This window comes from Anser brachyrhynchus, assembly GCF_964034855.1.
Source record: "Anser brachyrhynchus genome assembly, chromosome: Z".
In the NCBI taxonomy this organism is placed as follows: domain Eukaryota; kingdom Metazoa; phylum Chordata; class Aves; order Anseriformes; family Anatidae; genus Anser; species Anser brachyrhynchus.
Window position 1 is genome coordinate 1,305,126 of NC_137697.1, and position 24,252 is coordinate 1,329,377.

The following is a 24,252-nucleotide window of genomic DNA, read 5'->3' on the forward strand; positions in this document are numbered from 1 at the left end:
CCAATCCAACCTAGGACTGAATTCATATTTTTAATTTTATTTCAAACATTTCCAGCAGCAACACTAAGTAAAAAAGTCTATCATGGTAGCATATTTACCAACATATCACAAGTACATGATGTTTTCCAACTATAAACCTTCAATGTTAGCTTTCTATTTACAATACCTTACTTTTCTCCTATGCAATTATCCAAGTGTGCGAATCTACCCTGAAAGGGATTTGCTACCTGTTTCACATCCAGAAGAGCTGAAACCCATTAAGATGTTTTACATCTTAACATAAAGAATGAATTTGTAGAGTATACACAGCATTTAGCTGCTTTTCCAAGGTGTAGCAGTCCAACAAAAAAAAAATGAACATCTTTACCTGTATGCTCCCTTTGAGGTTTAATTTCCATGCAGTCCTGAGACCCAAACAGGAAGATTTACAAAGACAATGGATCTTTTGTTTAAAGACCAATTAACTGTACACCAGATTAAAAACAGACTCCCCCAAATTGTCTTTACCTTGCAATTTTCCTTCCTGCAATTTCTACTAAAAGCAGAAGAGTAAAATCCTTGGCAGATATAAATCACAGCGTCTTTAAGGTCTATAATGATGGCACAAATGCCGAAGAATCTGGGCACAGGAAGAACACATTGCAGGCATTAAAAAATACTTGGATAACTGTTTTCTGTTTAAAAAAGGAAGGCTTTAAAACACCTCCAATACACATAGTTGTCAGTATCTAACCAGCACGTGATCACCTTTGCAGTAATTTTCTACTTTAAAAGACAGTTTGTTATTATGAAAAAATCAATGCCTAGTCCCCCAGTTTTGGGTAATGTGACCAAGAAGATAAATAGACAGCCTGTAAGAAAAATTCAGATAACCTATTGCTATTTTTTAAGCATTTAATTAACATGCATGTTCTTAGAGCACTTCAAGTATTCAGCAAAATACAGTAGAAAAATGCAAGTATGCACAAAAATGTAAAAATAGCATTAAGTCACTGAAGTCTCAAATATCACAAATGCAAGGTAAAACATTCAACTTACATCAAGGTTCTCATTGTCTGCAGGCTCCTTTGTTTTAGAGGTAAGAGGTGGCGAGGAAACAGATGGAATAGGAGTCATGATCTGGGAACTACATAAAGAAAAGCATGTAACTGGCATGATTCAAAGTTCTTGCTTGGGGGACAGGGCGCATGCAAGAAAACAGCAATGCATTTCACTTCCACAGCATGATAAACTCAGAAAACTGTAAGGTAATTATCTTTAAAAAACACTCTCAACCCTTCCCTCTCAATTCTGTTTTGGAACAAATTGCATGAACAGCAGCTTTGATCGCTGTGTCTGATTAGTTACACAGCTTATGGTTGTAAAGAACATTGGGTTACATCAATCTTAGTATTTTGTTTCAGCTTCCATGAAAAATAAACAAACATTCATGGGAATTTAGCAAATCCACATTTTCAGTATAAGTTTTTGTTTTAAAAATACACTTTCAATTAAATTACCAACACACAACACCTGCAAGCACTCAGATCTGGAATGCAATCACACATACCAGACTAGACACATCCAATGCTTGTTAGGTAAAATTATGACACAGTAAATTTACCTAAAAGGAAGTAATCAAACAGATCTATTGATGTCAGAGTGTCATTGCAGCATGCATCCCAGGACACCTAATCTATAGCTTAGTGGTAAGATCAGTGGAAATCTTGTAACATAAATAGTACATATGAGTGGCACAAGTGATTAGACACTGAAGCTTAATACTAGAAATTTGGAAACCTGTTATACATATTCACATGAAGCTCAGAAGGAGACTTCTGTTAACCAAATTTGTCTGCACCTTAATCCGGTATTAATCAGGTATTTCAGCATTTGTTTGGGATTCCAAGTAATAGAAAGTATGCCGCCAGCAGCTACTTTATATTCACAGGATTATCCCTACATGTTCTTTTGAAGGAGCAGGAAGAAATTTATTTCCATTTCAGACTGATCAGATGTTTAGATTGATATTCTTTGATGAAATTCAGAAGTGGAGTCATGAAACTACTTCATGGAAAGCAACCTACCTTCTGTAAGGACAGAAGTAAGCAATGTCATTGCTCCTCCTGAAGTTACCTTTCTTCTGCACAAAAAGGCCAAAGGCCACAACTTCTAGATTGAGCATGTTAGTTCTGTAAACTATCTCAAGTCAGTAAATACATTCTGTGAAAGTTTAGGATTTTTTGTTTGTTATTTTAATTTAAATGTCACCACTTCAGATTATAGAAGAACATTGAATATGCAACAGTCCCTAAAAAGGGGAAAGAATTTGAGGACTTGTTACATATTTCTGTTTTTCTACTAGAAATCTTAGCTTCTTACCTGTCTATTTCTGTACCATTAGCTCCAGATGTTGTCATGCTTTCTGACACTGAACCTTGACTATCCCTCTTGCTAGGTTCCAGTCCATTCTTTATGTCATCAAAGTTTTCATATTTCAATGCCTGGACTAGTTGTAGCAGATACATCAGCAAATCCTCACAGAAGGGAAAAAAGGAAAATTAATCAAGAGGATCAAAGCCGCACAGTTTCTTAATCTCATGAAAACTTGGTCGGAATTTATTGACTATAAGGAACCAGAAGAGAGTCTCATCAGAAACAAATACACAACAGAAAAAAACTGATCTAGGATTGAGTTTGACTCCCAAAAGACAGCAAGTTATCACATCACTAATTCACTCAAATTTTAATAAGTGCTAATTAAGGATTTTAGTGAAAATACACCTTTAAAATACGCCTTTATGCTACCCTACTGGCTTCCAGCATCCACACAATAAACTTTCTGGTTTGGGGCTTCTGAGAATGAAACTTGAGCACAAAATGTGGACCATGGTACCAGGAATTCACTTTTCCTCCTCTCTTCTGTACAGTATTTATTTTTATCCTTAGTAATGAATCAATGCATCTGATCTACTTAAGACTGAAGAATAGAATTTTAATCACTTGCTGCTTATAATGAATTAATTTCCTCTACTATTCAACTTGCTCAGCTGGCTTTAAATGTTTTGTAAAAGGTACTCTTTACAGACAAAGCAGTATGACCTTGGCTATTGAAGAGGGCTTGCTAAAATTAGAGAAATTTATGCTCCCTATTTTAATCTCAATTGATTACCAAGGATTCAAGAGCTATGGCAATACATTCACAGTTTTGTGTTTTGTTTTTTTTTTCCACTCAGATGTTGAAGATTAGCAACTATTAAGTGGGCTCTACTCACAAATCACACCTCATCACATTCTAATCAGTATACAATTAGAAATACCTTATTTCCACATATGTTTTTCTACTCATTTTCTTCAGAAAGTTTATGATGATATTCTGCTTCAATCTACCAGGCAGTTTTGTTTGGAAATCTTGTATTAGACTATTCAAGTTTAGCATAGTTAACAGGTTAACATAGAAAATTTATCACTGCTTTGTGGGGAGAACATAGGGTTGTTTCAACTTGACAAAAAAGAGCTGTCACTGACCATTCAAGCTAAGACAATTATCAATGAGTATTCAATAATAGCAATTAATGTTTTAAACTTCCCTCCATAAAAAGGTTTTAGTAAAGAGTATCACGGTGAATTTTTGTTTTAAACTTATCTATTGCTGTTATCACTTAAATGTAGCAAACACCTGAAGTACTTGGTAAGACTAAAAATCCTCCGTGCTCCAAGCCCTGAGATCAGTTAACTTCCACATGTACTCATGGAACAGCGAATACCTCATCATCAGCCTGCTGAAGCCTAGCAACAGCGTATCGTCGAACTGTTGGATTAGTGAAGTGAGATGACAGGAGTTCTAGAGAGTCTTCCACGTCCATCGGCTTCCATTTGCCCAGTAGCTCCAGTGCTTGCTTTGCCTCTTGAGGTAGGTCCCAATTGACACACTTCAAAAATTTTGTCAAGGCCTAAAATGAAAGATTGGATAATTTGACAGCTGAAACCTGGGACAAACAAATCTATTTCAGAAATGAAAAGTTAAGGCAGAACCAGATTGAAACTATCTTTATATAAGCACAGACCTGTGGAGCTTTACTGACATAAGTGACAATACAATTTGAAGTATTTTAATACGTCTTTTGAAACTGTGAGTGATCTTTAAGCAAACTGTAAAGTCAGTGATTACTGCTCAAACACCATTGCAACTACACAACAGTATTTACTGCTGGGTGATTACTTAATATACTTTGATATACTTTGGGCTTTTGGTGTTCTGCTACGTATTTTGGTAACACTAACCCTTGTCTAAAAGGGATATACAACTACTTTTGAAGCATTTTAGTTTGCTTCAGAAGAATTGGTACCACTAGTATATTAAGCCGTCACTCAAGCTTTGCAGAAAGACTGCTGCAATAATAGTTATTAGGATTTGAAAAGGAAAACTATGGTCTTTAATTTTTAAATCAGTACAACTATAGAAAAAGTTAAAATAATATTGAATAACTAAGACAGAAACTCTGTATCTGCATGGACAAAACACTGTAAAAATCAGTGCCAGATGAAATGCTTCTTGCATTAGTAAATCTTCTCAAATAATTCAACTTACCTTCTCCTGATTAGTAAGGTAATATCTGAATTTCCAAACTAGATCCTGTTCCTCATATGTCAGCTGCTTTGTTGGTGGATAACTCACTATGATCTATTAGACACACAGTCAGAAAGTGAGTTTAAAATATACAAGCAGGCATAATCACTGAGTTAAGAGACTATACTCTGACAGAACACTGATGAGACAAATACAGCTAGAAAAAAGCTTTCCAACAACACAAATTTCTCATGCCATTGTGGTGATGCTCCTCAGTTATGTTGAATGAACTGGCAGTGTAGGCAAACATAAGCAGTTATTTTTAAGACTACCATCGACACCAACATATAGGTACAATATGTGTTCTTATCCAAACAAAACTGCGGCAATAGTTAAAAAAAGTACATTCTGCTCATTCCTGAGTTGGACCCATATAACTGTGTAAGAAACAACTTTTCTTTATTAATGATTTTATTTAAAGTGAGGTGAAACATTTCCCTGAAGTTGTCACTACATATTATACCAAGTTACCTAGTAACTTCAAATTTAGTCATCAGATGAGTGACTTACATTAAGCTGATCTCGTGTAGCTGCATTAGGCTTCAGATCATGATCAGAAGGTCCACTTCTTAAGCTTCGAGCAAGCTTGTGATGTTTACTTTCTACTAAGTTCTCCTAAATGCAGAGGGTAAGTCAATATTTATAAATATTTAAACTCGAGAGAAAGTTACTACTGAAGTGAAAAATCCTAGCAAAAACTCACCAGTATCTTAAATAATGCATGACAATTAAAATTCACATCTACAACTACAGCATCTTCTGGATTGTTTATTTTTCGTCATTGCTGTTTAACAAGATAATCCTTCAACAATATGCTCTTTTACTCATTAAAAGTAAGGGTTGTTGGGGTTTTAGTTTATTTAACTTCACTTGACTTACAAGCCCTATGTTGCCTTTTGGTGAATTGCTGCAGAATGCAAGTGTTCCAGTCAACGCATCTGTGATTTAGGCAGCACTCAAACGTGCTAGCTGCTTTGAAAACATTTTTAGGATGTTCGCAGTATAAAGCTTTGTATGCAAGAAAAACATTCTCAAAAAGTTTTCCCACTGTTAATAACATGTTAGCAACAGTAGGAGCCACAATAGGAGCCACAGTGTCAACAAGATTTCAGCAGCCAAGGCAGTTTTCAGCATTGTCAGACTTGCTCTTGCAGTGTTAGATTAAACAGTGCTCAAACAGTGTTGCCAGTAGAAGCCCACTTACATTAAGGTTCCCAAAGCTGCCAATACCAGTCCCACTGAATTGGCATCCACAATAATGGAAATCTTTTCTAGAACTGTATTTAGGCACTGTCTACATGAAAGACAACATACAAGAGAGTGTAGGAAGAAAATATTTTAACAGATGAAGTGACCAAGAGTTACTGCACTTTCTTCTATACTTGATTTCTCTCTTCTTCAGCTCCTTACCTTATATTCCCACCCTCTCCCCTCTTTTACCAACAATCCCCCTATTTTGCTTTTCTACACTTCAGAAGCAAGCACATGAGGTATGGAAAGGAAGAGAAGCATCATTAGCATTAAATCACTTCTGGTATTTTAAATCTACCAGAAGCAGGAATAAAAAAAAGTTACAACAACATATTTTTCAACTGGTCAAATACATCTTTCCAGTGGAATTTTGAACTACTGCAAATAGTGATATGACAAACTTAACTCCAATTCTGTAAACTTCTTAACAAAGTACTGTTATACACATTGCTTTACATGGAAGCTTTACACACACTGCTTACCATAGACATTTGCGGATCTGGAATCTTAACAATTTCAGAACTTGTTAAAATTGGAGATGACTCATCACCGTCCTGAATGACAGAAAGTTAAAAGCATATTAAATATTTCCAATTCTAAAAATAAAATAGCATGCCATATTAAAGCATTATATAACATACTGAAGTAAAAAACGATGCAGCTACACCTTGCAGACTTTCGTGGGTATAAAGGGGAAAAAAAACGATTTTTTCGTTAGTTTTCACTAGATGATAAATAAGGTCACAATAGAGATCGAAGTTCATCTGAGGAGATGCATCTTGGCAACTCACTACCATGGAAGCAAACAAGTGAGTGGAAAAAATTGCTGTTATCATTACTCATGTCCTCTGGAAACGCAAAGAAAAACTAAATCGGGATCCGTACTTGCACTAAAAACAAACAGTTTCCTAGAAACAGCAGCAACATGGCAGAAAATATTTCAAAACAGTTCAACAATAAAGGTCCTTTGAAACAGCCAAATTTAGGAAGATTTGTGCCCATCTATTGCAGGTTCCACATGCAGTGTGATATGGTCTTTTCTGGAAGTTCATGCTGTGCTTGCTACTCTGGAGCCATAAGGCAGATGCCTGATGGTTTTTCCTTATAAAAGACTAAGGTGTTGCTGGTTTCACTGGAAAAAGCAAAATATTTCTTGTTTGACCCTGGCAGAAAGAAATAATAAAGTCTGCCACCACAAGACAAGATCCAGCAATACTGTTTCCCTTCTTTTCAGTCACGTCCAGAAGACTGGTTTTGTTTTATTTTAGAAATGCAACCAAGCATTAATTGACAATATTCTACAGAATATTTAAAAGACAATATAAAAACAGTAAAACAGAAAAGTCACTAAAAAAACCACCAAGCCACTCGCATAATACATGCTATACTATATTTAAATAAGTTTGTTCTCATTTATTTTGGAGTAACTTTCAGGCATGAATCCTAATGAAAAGATTTGATACCAGCATGGTCAAACAGGACAGAAGTAATGGCAAAAATTCTAAAGGCTGAATTGAACATGTAGTCCAATTTTCAAATGTGAGCAGGAACTAAAGATGCAAATAAGGTGCCGACTGGAATTATTATCTCAATCACAATATATATTTTACCTTCAAAAACTAAGCCCTGAGGGTTTAATCAAAAAGACTATCGCTAACACTGAATCTTCCCACTGACTTCAGCAAGCTTAATTTACTTTTCATCTTCAATGCCTTGCCTCTCCACAGTTTCCATAGGATGCATGGGGAGGGGAAAGAATTACTAGATCTCATAGAAGTATGCAGCCTTAGCTAAAAAAAAACAAGACTAAAAGTTAATGGCCAAAAGATGTTCCATGTAGTCTACTCAAATCACAAATAGAATAGCTTCTTATATTTTGATTTATATATATGTATTTATGTGTGTGTATATATATACTTTATATATACACACATTATATATATATGTTTTGTTGTGTGTTTTTTTTTTAATAAATGTACACACATTAAACATACAAAAGTATCAAACCTTCATTTCACAGGAATCTATTCTAGTTTTATTTCATTTTAGAGTATAATACACATTACAAAGGTAAAAGCTAAGCACTTCAGTGAGATAGGTTCAGCAGCTTCATTATAAGGGAAACAGACATTTCCACTCAAATCAATTTTTTTTTTTTTTTTTTAAAATATAACTCTTCTGTCAGTAATGCTTTGAGGTAATTTGCTTCAGTTTGCTTCTGCCCCCCCCCCCCCCCTTTTTTTTCCCTTCTTCAGTCCCATATGTCTCTTGGGATGCTTTTGCTTTTATATTTTTCAGAGGTAACTTTCAAAGAATTTAGGAACTTGTATCAAGGAGGAAAAGGAAATAATTATCAACATCAAGAAACAGGAATTAATGCTGTCTTCACCATTTCAGGAGAAGAGTATTTTGTTAATCTATGTATATTCTGCATTGCTGACTACAGTAAAAGATTTCTTAATATTAAAAAAGCATGTTCAAGAAGACAACGCCGCATTTATTAGTGTCTGATGTCTTTCTGAAGTACAACGCTATGGTCAAAATAATGGCAACAACTACACATCTATCCATCTTAGTTAAATGTTTTATATATATATATACACACACGCTCTGTGGCTGATGACGGTCCCAGAATGAGCAGTATTGCTCTTCCCATCAGTCCTCAAAAATGCATGCAAATGCACACTGAAGAGGACACTTAACCTAACTGCATAGAAATATCAATTCTGAAGTAGTTCTATTATAGCAAAAATACTACCGCACTGATATAAACAGTAGACTGAATAAAGTAGGAGATACACACATCAGCGATCACATTATACTAAAACTTCTGTCACCTCACTGCAAACATGCTTTCAAATCATGTTATATTAATATTATTCAAAACTAATGAAATATTAAGGAATAATATTTTGGCAGGAAAAACCCTCCAAGAAATAAATTTAGTGACAAAGGATGACAGACAAAGTTCCATCAAATAATTAGTTATCTTCCTAATCAAAACTGCAATAAGGCCGCAATGTGATGTGGCCTTTAAAAGCAATGGAGGATTACAAATGCTCCAGAGACAAACAATGCTTCCCCTCAGTTTGGGCCCTTCCCACAACAGCTCTGTAGGAAAAACTTGACACAGCAGTGGAGTCACTAGCAACTAATAGATGTTCAAAACCCATACTGAGGCATTTTTAACATCCATACCCCATGTAGAGTCTCTAGGGATAGGGAGTAACAATACCCATACTATATCTTTCCCTCAGTAAATACACTCAGATAAAGTAGGCAGCTGAAAGAAGGAAAAATTCTGACAAAGCTTTTAGACTTGTAAAAATGGAGCACCACAATCAAAAGCCTATGACAGAGAGTACCAATTCAGAGTTTATTAGGATGAAAATGACCAAGTGCCTGAAACTTGCTTAAACAAGCAAACAAACAAAAATTTAAAAAGACACCAAGCTTTCCAATGACTAGTGTCAAAATGTTTATAGTGCCCTCTAAATGCAAGACTAGTATTAAAAAAATAATGATTTCCAAGCTCATTGGTAATGCATCTCTGTAAGCTATTGAAAAAAATAAGGTTTTCTTTATCCACCTTTGCTCAAATGCAGTTTTATAATGCTGAAGAGCCAAGCTAGAAAGTTCTAGCTATTCATCTCAAGTACTAGGAAAATTTTGTTTCCTTTGTTTCCTAGCATTTCATTACATTTTAGAAAACAAAGTCACAAGCTTCAACCAAAACTTGCTATGAAGCCAAGTTTTGCCAAAGCACTTATGTCAAATTGCTGTCAGCAGTTACAAACGTTAAAAACTGACTGTGAAATCCTCAAAGAAAGCCAATGTGAATAGTTTGCCTGTGAAGGAAGTCAGCTGTTTTACTCACCTTCTAATTATATCAGTGCATAGCTCTAATTCTGTGTCATACCTGAATAACATCACATGGATCACCATGACCCCGACCATACAAACTTATTAAACCACACCAAGGACCGAGGGTCAAATTTAAATTTGCATTTTGAGTTTGGTCAGGTGCATGCTTTTGAAATATCTCTCCTGATTATCCCCATGTAATAAGAATTGGTTTACAACACTGAAGTTTTAAATATACCCTCCAACTGTTAAGAGTCATTCAGCTCAGGGGACTTGAGTAAAACTAGACCCAAGTAAAAGAATCCAATGCAGACATTAGGCCTTCAGCAACCATTTCCTCATGGGAAATCTGCTTCTCTTTGCTGCATTACTTGTTAACATTGCCAGAGCTGGACATGACTTGTTGTTTTGCAAATGGGAAACAAAAACAATGACAATACTGAAAAGCATTAACTTGCTTTAAATTAATCTTAAGAATTTTAGAAGTATTTCAATACATTAAGGTCAGTGTAGAACTTTATATAAACATTATAAACTATTTAAAGTCAACAAAATTTGCAGCTTTCTAAACCCACAAAGTTCTTTCCTGAAAATTAGCTTCACGGTATAAATAAATAAGGAAGTTCTATTTATCTTATTCTTTACTACTTTCTTCCAAGACATGAAAGAGGTTCTCTGGGAACGTGACACTTTTGAAGCCAAATGCAGCAGTGCCATCAATTTATTCAAAGGTTTCATTTGGAACCTTCGCAAGAATACATATTAATGAAAAATCCTGGTGTTATTTGCACTTGGAAAATCACGGGGAACTTTTGCCTAAATGAATCAGAAATGACGCTCTTGTCACTATAAGGCTCCTATCCTTCACATCACGAATGTTGTATTAAAATTAACAGAGAACATGGAAAGAGCCACTGCCACTTTACGTCATTATAATTGAAGGCCAAGTCAAGCAGTAGATGATAGAATTTGAGATTCTTTAACAGGCTATTTCTTTGTAAACACTTGAAAACAAATTTATCACCCAACTGTGACATGTAATCTTCACTTTACCTATCGGTCACAGACAGGTGACAACAGAACCTAGTTTCAATATCCTGGGTATGTATACTGTACACTGTAATTGAAAGCATGAAAATACTGAGAAGACAGGCACTAATTTATGTAGTTTCCTACTGCTGCCAGAAAAGGGTCAAGAACTTGCTGAAAAGCTACTTCATAACAACAAACCCCTATAACTAACTGCAGCTTGAGTTTTAATACGTACTATTACACATTCAATTACTTTATCACCACAAGAGCAGACAATTTATAGCTATTTTGTTCCATGCATTTTTAATATGCCTCAGTAAAATCTGTCAAGAAATAGATGCATGTTTCCAGTCTGAGTCTTCTTTCCCTCACTTTTTATATCTTTAAGACTATAATGATGACTGGAAAAAATTGTGTGTGCAAATCAGGTATAACTTATCTATAATGGTAGGTTTCTGGAGGCTGAGGGAAGAAACCACTTTTAGGAATATTACATACAACTATACAAAGTGTCAAGACAATACAAAGCTGCACGTTAGCCATGCTCATTAGTTTGCACCTGTGACACATACAACACATTCTAATTTAAGCTTTCATCCTACTCCAGAGTAAACTTGTTAACAAGTTTTAGTAAGATATTTCAATGTTTTGACCATGTTCCATTATGCTCTCAAAAAAAAAAAATACTTCCTTGATTCCCAAAGAAGTAAAGAACTATTTGGTTTTGAAGAGGAATTTGACACATACTAAGTTGCCTTGTGCTTTGTAACATAATGGAATTTTGTCACAGTAAGATCCTCTAAAACAGACGGTTCTAAGAGAAATCTACAGAAACACTAACAAACAAGGTATTCTAAAGGCAAAAAAAAAAGAATTGGGAAGGTGGGTCCCATTTTCAAATACAGTCTGCCAGAACAAATGCTAAACGCTTGGACTCTCAGGCAGTAAGCTGGTAAACTGAGCAGGTTTTTAACCTAGACACCTGCCTACAGCACAGAGTATCAACATTTTATCTTTTTAAACTCCTCAGGATGTTCTTAGATTTTAAATGAGCTCTGCTCATTTAAATAATGAAATTAAATAATAAAATGAGCTCTGCTCATTTAAAACGTCAGCCTTAAATTCTTCTGTAGTGCTTAATGCCATAACAAAGCACCTAATACACTCCCTCTGGTCAATAAGCGCTCATTCACAAGTGACTCGTTCAAATAGGACAAATACTTCAGAACTTCGAGACATAACCAGAGACTGTAGTATTTGATGCATAAGCATATTCAGTTTCCTCACCAGAGGTGCATAGAGGAAAGGACAAATAACTTCTGCCTTAAGACATCAGCTCTGTCATCAAAAACGGAATTGTGAAGACTCAAGTCTAACTGCTGGCTCTGTGACAAGAAACACAACAGTGGGACAAGATGCTAGAAGCCATTTTTAGAAGGCACCTCTCTACTTGGAACCCAGAACACCTTAGAACATAGAAGACACATAAAACATAGCTCTGCAATGGAGTACTCATCCCCAAACCCAGCAGTGTTCCCTCTTATCTGATTAATGTCTCAAGTACATTCTGAGCCTCTTGCTGTCCGTGGTCCTACAGACGGACTGATCTTTCCTGCATACCATCTTCAGAGTTACACCAACCCACTGCTTGGTCATCACAGATCTGCTTTAGTGTGCAGGAGAATTTGCTAAGAGCCAAGTAGAACCACTGTCGCCTCCAGAAGCACTACAGAGACAGCCACTACTACATGGGACAGAACATAGCATCCACCTGCTATATCATGTCTGCATCTGTTGATCAGATGATCTGTCATCATCTGTTCTATATCATGTCTGCAAGACTGAACTTTTACAAGGGCTTGCAAAATTTCTTAAACAGCTGCTCATTTCTGGTATGACAACAGGAAAAGCTAATTATTTAAATAACTACATTTAACTAATTTTTAAAACTAACTTCCAACAGAATAGAACTTAGGCAGATTCTGATTTGTTTTCTTGGGTGTTTTTTTTTGGTGGAATATTGTTTTTTTGCAATTTATTGCTGTATTTCTCACTGCCTTCTAGTACCTTACCTAGATCACAGTCCTACTTTTCAGACCAACCGGTAATGTTGCCACAAAAATAATTCTAACCTATCTTCCATTGTATTAATATTTTCTATATTGAATCACATTTCTTTTTTAAATTCTCAGAATAGATGCTACTTAAAGTTCATGTCTCCAAGCTTAACAGGACTCCAGTCTATCATCTTCTACTTTCTCTTTTCCATACAGCTGCATTATTCAGTAGTTTTCTGAATTCTTATTAATAGAAACATACTGAAAACTTTAAAAGGTAATTTCTGTCGAGTTTTCTTTTTTTTTGAAACCAAGTGATACAGATGCTGTCTTCTCTATTTCAGTGGATCTTTCTACAATGCACAGGTCCATAGAAGCATTGATAATGCCTGCCAAAGCCACAATACTGCCTGTAAAGCTCACTGTTAGTCCTTTGTTTCAATAAATTTAAACTCACAATACTGATGTCACTCCTTAAATGTCTCACTACAACTTTACGTCTTGATCTTTTCAGTTTCAAAATCTATTTTTAAAAAACTGTATTTTTCTGGATACTTCAGAATAACAAAATTTAAAAGTTGCTCAAGAAGCTTGAGTTGTGGTGTTTTAACAATAAAATTTTGCATGCATACATACAAATTGGCAAGCCCTATTACAGACACTGAAAAATAACAGCAGGATATCCCTTTTAGTAGCGATTTCTACATACACACTTTCTGTGCAAGAATATTAAAATAGTTACCAGCTTCAGATACTGCTTTGGAGATCTGTTTCCTATAAACAGGAGGAAAAGATGGAAGACACTCTGATCAAGAGTCTTTTCTTAAATTAACTTTCATAACATTTTCAGCATCGAAGTATAAGCTTTTAGTTGTTGACTTTAGAGAACGTTCACAAGCTGAGCACCTGTGCAAAGTTTTAAAGTTTTTTTGTATTTTGTAAAATTACCAATCAATACAGGTACACTTCTTCTTGATGAGACAATTTTACATACAGCTACTCTGAAAGTACCACTGGGTGACTGGAAGAACAATAAATCAAAAAAGTTTTTAATCACTCACTTAAAAATTCTATAATCTTGAACTGTTACATGAATGAATGACTTCCGTAATTTCATTGCATCCATACCATTTGATTTATATGTACATAAACAGCTGCCACTGTCAGCTGCCTGCTACTATCCTGCAGCAGAATATTTCACCTCAGCAGAAAAAAAATATCCATTTCAGATGCACACACTGCTTTTTAAAGAAGATAATAAAGTCTGCAAGGCACATACCTTTTCGTAGTAAACTATTCCATATTCTTTATCATCACACTTGACACAACGGAATTCAATCATCAGGTACATAAAATTAGAACTTCGTTTTTCCCTCTGAGAAGAGAACCACCAGATGTGTATCACATACTAAAGAGCATCAATCTTTAGCATTCACAGTACAGCAATCTGTACACAGTACAGCACTTCCTTTGTGCTGTAACTGATTAATTAGATTATCAGTCGTTGAAGCAATTATTCAGTTAATCATTTCATAGCACTACTTGAGACCTTTTTCCTGACATTCTTCCTTAACTTACATTCCCAACTCACAATAAACATCCACATGTAACAAAATCATATTGTTTTCATCAGTAGCTTGCAATTATGGATTTAAAAGTCTACAAAGAAGCAATGAAGAGTAACCAGCTGACTTTTCTTTTAAATGATTACATGTAATTATGCACATCAGTCAAAACCCAGAAGACATGAAAAATCACTGCTTTAGATGAAACAATGAAAGAGACAAATTAAGCTTGGACCAAAATTAGACTTGCAGCTTTTACACTTTTAGAGGAAGATTTGCTCGTGTACATGTTTTTTAAATGATTTATTAGTAAAAGTGTTTAGAATTTTAAAATCTTTAAAATCTAGATGGGTAACAAAGAAGTTATATATAAAACCACTATCAGGAACATTTAATGAAAAAAAAACATGCCCTTTGATACCAAGCAACTCAAGCTCATTTTACGCCTTCATAATGGATTCCACTTGCCAGAAGAAACAATGCAATTTTGCATTTAAGACACAGCTCTAGGAATCAGAAATGTTGAATTTCTTGTAGTTTTATATAAAAAAAGGACGAAGACAAAAATATCCATTTCTAACAAAGGATAGGCTGAGTTCTCAAAAAGACTGGAGGTGTTGTTAAAACACAAGTATAAATATAAATTCCCAGAGTTCTAATTAGCTCTAATTAAAGTATGAATAAAAAAACTCAGAATACAAAGCAGAATACAACGGAGTTCTCTTGTACAAGGTAAGTATAATCAGTTAGCAAGTCTGCAGTCATTTTTCTCAGTGATTAACACCTCATTCAGGTGTTAGGTTGTGGTTTTTGTGTTTATTTAATTCACTCGAATCTTATAAGTGTTTTTCCTCAACACCCAAAAATCAAAACCAATAAAGCTGAACAGGTCTAAAGCCAAAGAACAGTCTGTATGGCCAAAAAGCTTCCCATCATGATCTAAATCCTAGAGGTTATTCAATCATATCTAACAACATTTGTTCCAAGCTGTAACAAATTATTAATAAATACAAGTCACTTAAAAGTTGATAAGAGAGCTTTCTATTCTCATAATTGCCAAAATCAAGTCCAAATGGGAAGCTTAAAGAATTATTTTTTCTTTGATTGTACACATCAGTAATTGAAGAAAAATAGGACAGGTTAGTCTCCCAAGCATGTGAAGGTTCCACATTAGCAAGATTCAAAACGAAGATTACAAATCTGATCTAGGATAACCTACCTCATTTATCATTTCTATTTCTCTAAAGGTCAGCCTGTCCAGCCAGTCCACTTTCACCATGTGGCCTTGCCGATGAGACTTTGTGAGCTGCATACAAAATCACAATGATAATATTTAAATTGTTTCGAGCAAGAAAAAGAATATCAAACTCAGTTTTACAGATACGTTAGCATAGGAAATCAGGGAAAAAAGAAACTGTAGAAAAAAGCCTGTACATTATGCATACAGTAGATCCTTGTAAACAGTTAAGCTGTGCCATAGCAATACTTCTAATATCTCAAAATATCACGGCAAAAATCAAAACCACGCTACAAGCACACAATCTTTGAATGTGTGAAACATTAAAACAGGAACCTATTTTTTAAGCAGTCACACAACAAAAACACTTGACTGAGTTACTGATTTTCATACAGCATAACTTACCAAGTCAAACACAAAAAGAAGGTATTTCAGAAATTATTCAAACTGAGTAATTCTGCATTTATAAGCCTTACAAAAGCAAGGTCTCAGATTGAGACTTACACGTTGAAAAAGGTCAATGAAGACTTACAGCAAATCAGAGTTCGTTCTCCTTTTCTTTTTAGGCATCTGAAAACAGCCTACCAGAAAGCCCGATAGTATCTGGACAGGAAAGTTCTCTTTGCTTCGTTGCTATTTCCCACGGTACACAGAAGCTGCCACTCAGAAGGCAGGCAGCATCTCACCAATATTCCGCCTCCCTGCTTTGCCCAGCACACCCTCGCCTGCCACAGCCTTCTTTTTAGAAGCCAAAGAATGCTGTTGGAAGGACTCTGGAAATTACCTAGTCTCAAAGCAGGGTTACTGACTGCACATTGCACAGGACATTGTGCAGTCAGGTTTTAACTGCACAAGGACAGGGACTCCAAAACCTTTCCTAGCAATCTGCTGTAGTAACGTTGGACTACTCTTACATTTAAAAAAAAGTTCTGTGTTTCAGTTTGCACAGACACCTTTACACACAGTAGCATTAATAGGCATCCAGCAACTGATGAGCCAATCAAAGGAAAATCTGAAGCTGGCTGTATGCAAACAATGGCTATTTAGAAACGAAACATCACAAGAACCTTGTCTGCTATGGAAACAGCTATACAGATGAAAGCTCACACAGACACTACTCAGAAACCTTATTTGCTTTGCTAGCCAGCAGCATCTGTGGATAAAATGCCTTTATAAAGGAACACAACAAAATACCAGTGAAGAAAACAGTAATATCTTTCAGAAATTAGTATCTTGAAAAAACAGCTTTCAAAAGCTATTCATTAGCTATTCATTAGAATTATTATTATTCATTAGAATTATTCACTAGCTATTCATTAGAATTCTCATTTGGGACGTTAAAGAATCCCCTCCTCTTCCTGAAATGCTTTGGGCCCTCATTTCCCATCTGCAAAAGAACAGGCTAGAACAGACCCATGTGTTTTGAGATTGCAATACTTAGTTATTTGTTCTTCTTGAGTAGGGAGCAGAAAGGAGTGATGGGGAAGAAAAGCGCTGATAGGGTATGATCACATTTGCAACAAAACTAACATGAAAGTGAAGATCTACACTAACACCTTTCTCAGAGACCCACCACCTCCATCACATAACCATGCAACAAACTGTAAAAACAGTCCTGATAGTCAGTGTCTATCTACAGAGGTTCCTTGGGCTAGATGGGATTTATTCTGCTACGATCAAGAAATGGGACACCATGGCTGGCAGAAAACTTGGAGTAGATGCACTTAAGCAGAACAGGCACATACAACTACACTAATCCAAGACAAAGGTGAGTTTGTCCTCTGTCAGGTATATAAAAGTCTCCTGGCATATTCTCCTGCTCTTCTTCCCAAACCAAAGCCTAGCGTAGTTCTTTCCAAAAAAGGTATGCTCACACCTGAGCTTGCACTGAATAAAGCAGGTTTGCACATCGCATGCTTTCTTTAGAATACTATACAATGTTAGTTTGAACTCTCAACAAAAAATCACTATTTAATTACATCACTTCTGTATCTCCCAAAGAAAAATATGTCTGCATCTCAGTGTTCTTGTAAAGCCACTCTTGAAACAAACCTTATTCATTATAGTGACCTACTTCCTACAAGTCAGAAAACATTTATGATGAGTTTTCCATTATAAATTCAAGGTCAGCAAGACTAATTAAATAGACTGTAAATCAAAGTTTATTTCTGTAACAGAACTCTAGATCACAAATGGACGTATTTATGACACTGGCCCTTTCTTTCACCTGGAGCTGAACAAAGGTGAGGATGAAAACTAGGCAACCAAGATTAAGATGCAAGTACATACACTAAATAAGAAGGGCTGAGACATCTGGCAAGCTTGAGGTAAGCTCACCTGAAGAATGAGAGATCAGCTAGTCAAGTTCAAGAGCTAACATTTTGTTGAATTCCAGAGGTAGCTTTGATGGCAAAAATACAGTCTGCCAACAAGCTGTGAATAGAAATATTAATATGCACACATATGCGTGATCTTAAATTAATGCAATTTCGGTTAATTTTTGCAGGTCTACTCATTTTTCTTCTCTAATGCAGAGGTATATCATACATGCCTGAACTGTACACCAGACAGCCCTAAATCCAAAGGACAGCTACTGAAGGAAACTTGACTGTCCTCACAAGGTACTCTCAGGAGCTACTCCTCTTGAACTGGATGCAGTTCTGTTTCTGAACATTTTCAAGGTGCATTGATATTTTCATTTTTCACAAAGAATAAGGATTTTAAGTTGCTACAACAGAATGCTACACATATTAGAAGTCTCTTACGCTGTTCAATGTATTTATGTGCCAATTTAAGGAATACTTGTGGCAAGGTACTTTATCCATTTGTGTAAATCCTGTAAAATACCTAAGTCAAAGTAAGATAATTTTCATGTGAGAAAACAACATGGGAAGTTTGTCTTCATTAAAGTCTAATTTTGCTCCAATGATAGTTCAAACTTTCCACGTACATCTTAAAGGTTGCTATACCTTTGCCAAGCGGCTCATTTGATCCTCAGAAACTGTGCTGCTGGTTCTCCCAGGAGTTCTGGTGGGCTCCGAGCCATCAGCTTCTACATTGGGCCAGACTTTCAGATCATGCATTCCTTGACGAAACATACTGCAAGGAAAAATGTGGGATCACTTTGGCAAATCGAGAACATAGCTGTCAGGAATCAAAGTACAGCAGGAGCTGTACAAAAATGAACGGGATTCCTCTGCCAAACCTACAAACATATACTGCCATGCACAAGTTAACTGAACTGTAGAAGTGCCTAGCACCTTATGCCCTCTGTGGCCTTCATTTTTATCGGCACGTGAAGTTTAAAAGAAAATGAGTAAATCTGAGATAACTTATTTGGCAAGTGGAAGAAAAATGGATAATTCCCGAAGTCAACAGGGTGGTACAAACATGAACTGAAGAGAGAGCTTGACCTTCATAGTTTTATTATTTGTAATGAAGCATAAAGAATTCCTCTTGACTTGCAAATTACAATATTGACTTTAGGTCCACCAAAAAAATTAAACTATAAAATGATGTAAGTTTCATCTGAAGGTCAACTGATAAAAAGCAGCTTTCTCAGCTGAAAAAAAAAACCCTCATCACACCATTTTTTCCATCTATGCCTGAAATTGAATTGATAATTGAAATTGTGCAGAGAGCAGAAATTTACAGGGAAATTCACCACACCTCTTCTCTTCAAAGCCCTGTTTCCCTTGGATATTTGCACCGATCCACCTGTAAAAGGTGCCCCAACAAATCAAGTGCAATATTTTTGCAAATAAGAGCTGATCAACTGACTAACATCTTCAGGGATATACAACTTCGAATAAATTAAAAATTATCAAGAAATACTGACGAGAAGGACCATCTCACCTTAAATTCACACATTGTTGAATACTACTACAATGGTTTACATTTACAAGCCAAGAAAAAAAAATGAAATATTTCTGTACACCTAGTTCTCTCATCCCCCACACTCTGGAAATAAATTTTATAAATACTATCTTTTTCAGGAATTATGATTTAATATTTTAAAAACTACCAGCAATCTTCAGGCCACAGTCCAATTGATCCAGTCTAATCTTCTGCCCTAAGACAATGTCAATTTTTTTTTGTCAAAGGAAAACCTTTAATGACAGATGCAACCTCCCACTACAGAGATTTTCTACATTCAATACCACTAGGACAGGTTTCCTAGAGCCAACCACTTCCTAATGACAACCTAAACTTGCCCTGGCTCAGCATAACCTTATTACTCCTTACCCACACACAAGACACAAAGGTTACTTCTCTCCATTTTCGAACACTACCTACATAGCTGGAAAGTGTTCCCACAGACTTTTCTTCAGCCCCACCTCTCCTTACTCCTCCTCCATTACACCTATTTACTAGATGTCCACTGATACAGATTCCCTTGGGCTCCCAGCTGCCAGAAACTTGCCTGAAATTACATAGAACTGGACACATTCCCACAGAGGCAAATAAGAAGCAGAAGGATACAACGTTGTCCCTGATGTGCGTACTTGCGAACTGTTTATATATTCAATGTTGTTTACATATTTCACAACATCATGAACGAATCATGTAAATCTTAAGATTTAATTAAATTAAAGATTAATTAAGAATTAATTAAGAATTAAATTACACAAACTATCCTTAAACTGCATCCTGTATTTTTCAGTCCCCTTTGTACTCAGTCAAGATCCTTTTGGTGCACTGCCACATTCCAGCGTACTTGTAATCCCATCCAGCTCCATGTTATCTGCAAATGTACTGACCTTGCTCTCTACTAAATCATACAGATTATTAATTTTGAAAATTCCCTATTTCCTGTATTACATGTTTTTTTCTTGCAGATAGTTAACAGCTGCATTAACAGACAAATTGTAAGGCAATTAAACAAATTATGTTAAGTAATCAGAACTGGAATTAATTCATTAAAAGAATATACAAGAAAGTGGTATTTTTAAAAAGCCTAAACTTTGTCTTTTTACATGAGAAACTGTATTTTTTCAAAACCATAACACATATGAAGCTACGCTTGGGGGGAGGAGGAAGAAATAGAATAAATCTGATTTTTCTAAACATATATATATATGTACGTATATAGGTGTATATATATATTTTACCCATATTTCCCAAAGAGCGAGACCGTTGTTCCTCCCACAGGAACTGCTTTACCAGGCCCGTATACATCCCAGATGGTTAGAGCCACCTGTGCATTGCGAGGTAAGTCTGGATACTTCACAGGCAGTTTCAGCCATTCATTCCAGCTGCAGAGAAACAATTTTTATTAGTCATAAAACCTCAGAATTCAAGTTACCCTACAGTAGTTTACAGAATACAAGTTCTCCTCGGACTATGAACTTCTAACGACAGACTGACAATTTCCCCATGGGCTTTAGTTATTCAAACACTTAAGTGTTGTCTTGAGTCACTACATTCATGTATGATTAAAAGGCCATCAATCAAAGGAATAGTTCCTGAACTTTATGACTAAGTACCCAAGATCAGTCTACCCAGTAAACAGTGTAGAATGTGCTAGTTCAGGCCCCCAAAAAGTTATTACATTAGTGAAGCATACCAAAACAGAAAATTATATTTTTTCTTACCCATTACACAAAAAAAAAAATGCTTTAGTGTTGTCAGGGCAACAGTTAATAACTATACAGAGACTTAAAACATAAATTATTTGAAAAAGACAACAAAATATTTTTTTCTGACAAATGAAACCCACACAATTACTTATAGAACTTGATGCCCCAGTATCTAAGATATATGAAACAAAAGGCAGTCACTTACTTCCACCTAGTGCTAAAAGCTTTATAGGAAGTTCTAACTGGAAGAGCAAGAGGCTTCCCTTCTGCAAACACCTGACAAGTTACATACAAATCAGAGCAAGTTTCTTGATACAGTCCTGAGAACTTCAGCATGGGGTCTTCCAAGAGAGCTTTGTAACTCTTCTGTTCTCTTTTCCCCTCCAGACTTCCTCTATATAAAAAAGGGAGGGAAGAGAAAAAGGAAAAAAAGAAATAAATCAAAGTTTATTTTATGCACGCTAAAAATTCTACTCTATTTCCATAAGGTATATTTAGACTACTCAGTACGACAGCTATATTTGTTTTGAATTACTAGCAAGCAGTGAAATCTAAATATCTGAGAGAAACTCTACATTTGTTCATCCTGAAGAGGAGAAGGTTCCAGGTAAACCTCATTGCAGCCTTTTAATACTTAAAAGGAGCTTATAAAAAAGACGGAGAGCAACTTTTTACTCAGGCAGACAATGACAAGGGGAAATGGCTTTAAACTCAAAGAGGGGAGAATTAGATTAGATGTTAGGAGGAAATTCTTCACTCAGAGGGTGGTGAGGCCCTGGCATGGGTTGCCCCGAGAAGCTGCGGATGCTCCACCCCTGGAGGCTGGATGAGGCCCTGGGCAACAAGGTCTAGTGGGTGGCATCTCCACCCATGGCAGGAGAGTTAGAATTAAATGATCTTTAAGGTCCCTTCCAACCCAAGCCGTTCTATGATTAGAAGTGATGAAAAAAATACAAAATACATTGAAATACTGATTTAGGGGAAGAATATCAAATGGAATAATTACTTGTTTGCCTTTCCAATTGAGGTAACTTCTAATACAACTCGTAGATTCTTAGACTGTACCCAAAGCAGGGCAACAATGAGATGATATATACTGCTATTATCCAAAATAAAAATTACATCCGTAAGTATCAGCATAAACTTGCTCCAAATACAATTTAGAAAAAAAAGAGCAAACCTTATTTTAAAGCCACATGAAATTTGAAATGTATGACTGGCTTTGGATGCCATTCATTTCTAAACTCAACAACAAATCAAAGGTCAGCTAAGCAAACTATTCAAACCAAATGATTAAAGGCCTGCAACAACCTGCAGGACACAAGCATTTGATCAAATAGATGTAATTTCTCAGGCCTCTGCTATACAGCGATGAAACAGTTGTGCATATTAAATACCTGATTGTGGATGCACAAGTGGGAGGGGGAAAAAAAAAAAAAAAAAAGGAATTTTGGTGTTGGTGTGGAAATAAGTAAGATGTATCTTCCAGCAAATAATAATCTTTCAGTACCATAAAATATTCAGAGTAGATGAACAAGTTTCTTGCAAGAAACAAGCACAGTACATTCCAGGAAGACACACACTCTGATGCACAAACAGAATCAGAGTTTTTGATAGGCAGTACCAATTAGCAAAGAGAACACATGCAACTGACTTTAGTTCCTATTTTCTATTCAGATGAAACTATTTAGGCCCTAATTAAGCTTTCTCAAGTTAGTTTTTCACCATAGAGAAATATACCTCAGTGTAACTACATCAGGTACACATTTCAGAACCAGCCACTTCTACTCTACAAGAATTTAAGCATCCCTGTGATGCAGGAAAATAAACTTTAAGGAAATATGAACCAGAAAATACATCAGTGTGTGCAAACACTAGGTTCAACAGGAGTGCTTGCATACAACCAGCTAAGCACATACTTACAAGCTGCATCTCTGCCTATAATAGAGAACCTAAGAGCAACGTGCTTTCAAAAAATTATGCAAACAAGTAGGCTAAAGAAGTGTTTTCGGATTATCTCCTGCCTTTATCACTGAGGAGCTGCAGCACCAGCAGATGACAGGTTATCAGAGGCATTAGGACTCAGCTCAATCAACCTGTGCCTTACAGCACTGCCCTGCCCCACAGGACCTGAGGCCACGAGCGCTTCTACGACGGCCGGGGCAAAACCTACAACGGGTGCCCCGCTCCCTCCCGGGGAGCTGCTGGGCTCCGGGGTAGCTCATAGCCCTCAGTGGGGATACAGCAGCACCGACCCGGCCCCGGAGACCCCCAGAAAGCGCTGCTGCGGGATGCCCGGGGCTCCCAGCTGCGCTCCCCAGCCGCCGGACAGGGCCGAGCCCCTCCTCAGCCACCCCCAGAGCCGGCGGAGACTGAAGTCCGTGCCTCTCTCACTCACATCTTCAGCTGCACGTTGATGTCAAGGTCGCAGCTATACACATAATAAAGCTTCTCAGCCTCCCCCATGGCTGCTGCTGCTGTTGCCGCCCGCTCACCGCCTCAGCGGCGCCGCAACCCTGCAGCGGAACGACCGGCGTTGCCGAGAGGCGCCGACATCTTACTCAAGGGAGGAAGGAGCAGGGAGGCCCCCCCCTCCCAGCTGCCCTTCTCTAAGATGGCCGCCGGCCTGCCCCTGCTGAGGGGGCGGTCCTAAGATGGCTGCGCCCACGGCGCGCTCACCAACATGGCTGCCCCCGTGTGTACGGTGCGCAAGATGGCGGTTCCGTCCCCTACGTTCCCCCCGGCTAGATGCGAGATGGCCGACTGAGTCGAGAGCGCAGGGTCAGGCCACGCTGCAGCTGCCTCCAGGGCGATGGGACTGAGAGCGTCAAAGAGGTGACTCCTGCCCCGTTTTCCAGCAGGAGCCCCCAGCATCACCTACATTTCCCCCCTTCTCTCTCCTCAGGCTGTGATTCTCCATGCTGCAGCACATCTGGGGCAGTTACAGCAAAATTCCTCCTGACTGAAACCCTTCTGTGCCCCCAGAGATACTGCTTTCTCACAGAGGAAAGGGATGATCTGCATGGTGTACCTGTGCATTTCTAGGAGCAGTCACGTG

General features: G+C 37.0%; 1 protein-coding gene across 4 annotated transcripts in view; it reads right to left on the reverse strand.

Moving 5' to 3' along the window:
- PIK3C3 (phosphatidylinositol 3-kinase catalytic subunit type 3) overlaps window positions 1-23,812 on the reverse strand; it is a 75,756-nt gene extending 51,944 nt beyond the window's left edge. For all 4 annotated transcript variants that reach the window (XM_080572983.1, XM_080572982.1, XM_080572985.1 and 1 more), the window contains exons 1-12: window positions 23,593-23,812; window positions 21,400-21,588; window positions 20,727-20,870; window positions 18,585-18,714; window positions 15,598-15,684; window positions 14,093-14,188; window positions 6,343-6,414; window positions 5,120-5,224; window positions 4,571-4,663; window positions 3,747-3,932; window positions 2,362-2,516; window positions 1,039-1,126 (exon numbers count right to left, since the gene is read on the reverse strand). In XM_080572983.1, the coding sequence (XP_080429109.1) occupies window positions 1,039-1,126; window positions 2,362-2,516; window positions 3,747-3,932; window positions 4,571-4,663; window positions 5,120-5,224; window positions 6,343-6,414; window positions 14,093-14,188; window positions 15,598-15,684; window positions 18,585-18,714; window positions 20,727-20,870; window positions 21,400-21,588; window positions 23,593-23,660 (1,413 nt within the window). In that variant the 5' untranslated portion in view covers window positions 23,661-23,812. The remainder of the gene's footprint in view (window positions 1-1,038; window positions 1,127-2,361; window positions 2,517-3,746; window positions 3,933-4,570; window positions 4,664-5,119; window positions 5,225-6,342; window positions 6,415-14,092; window positions 14,189-15,597; window positions 15,685-18,584; window positions 18,715-20,726; window positions 20,871-21,399; window positions 21,589-23,592) is intronic.
- Window positions 23,813-24,252: the final 440 nt, after the last annotated feature.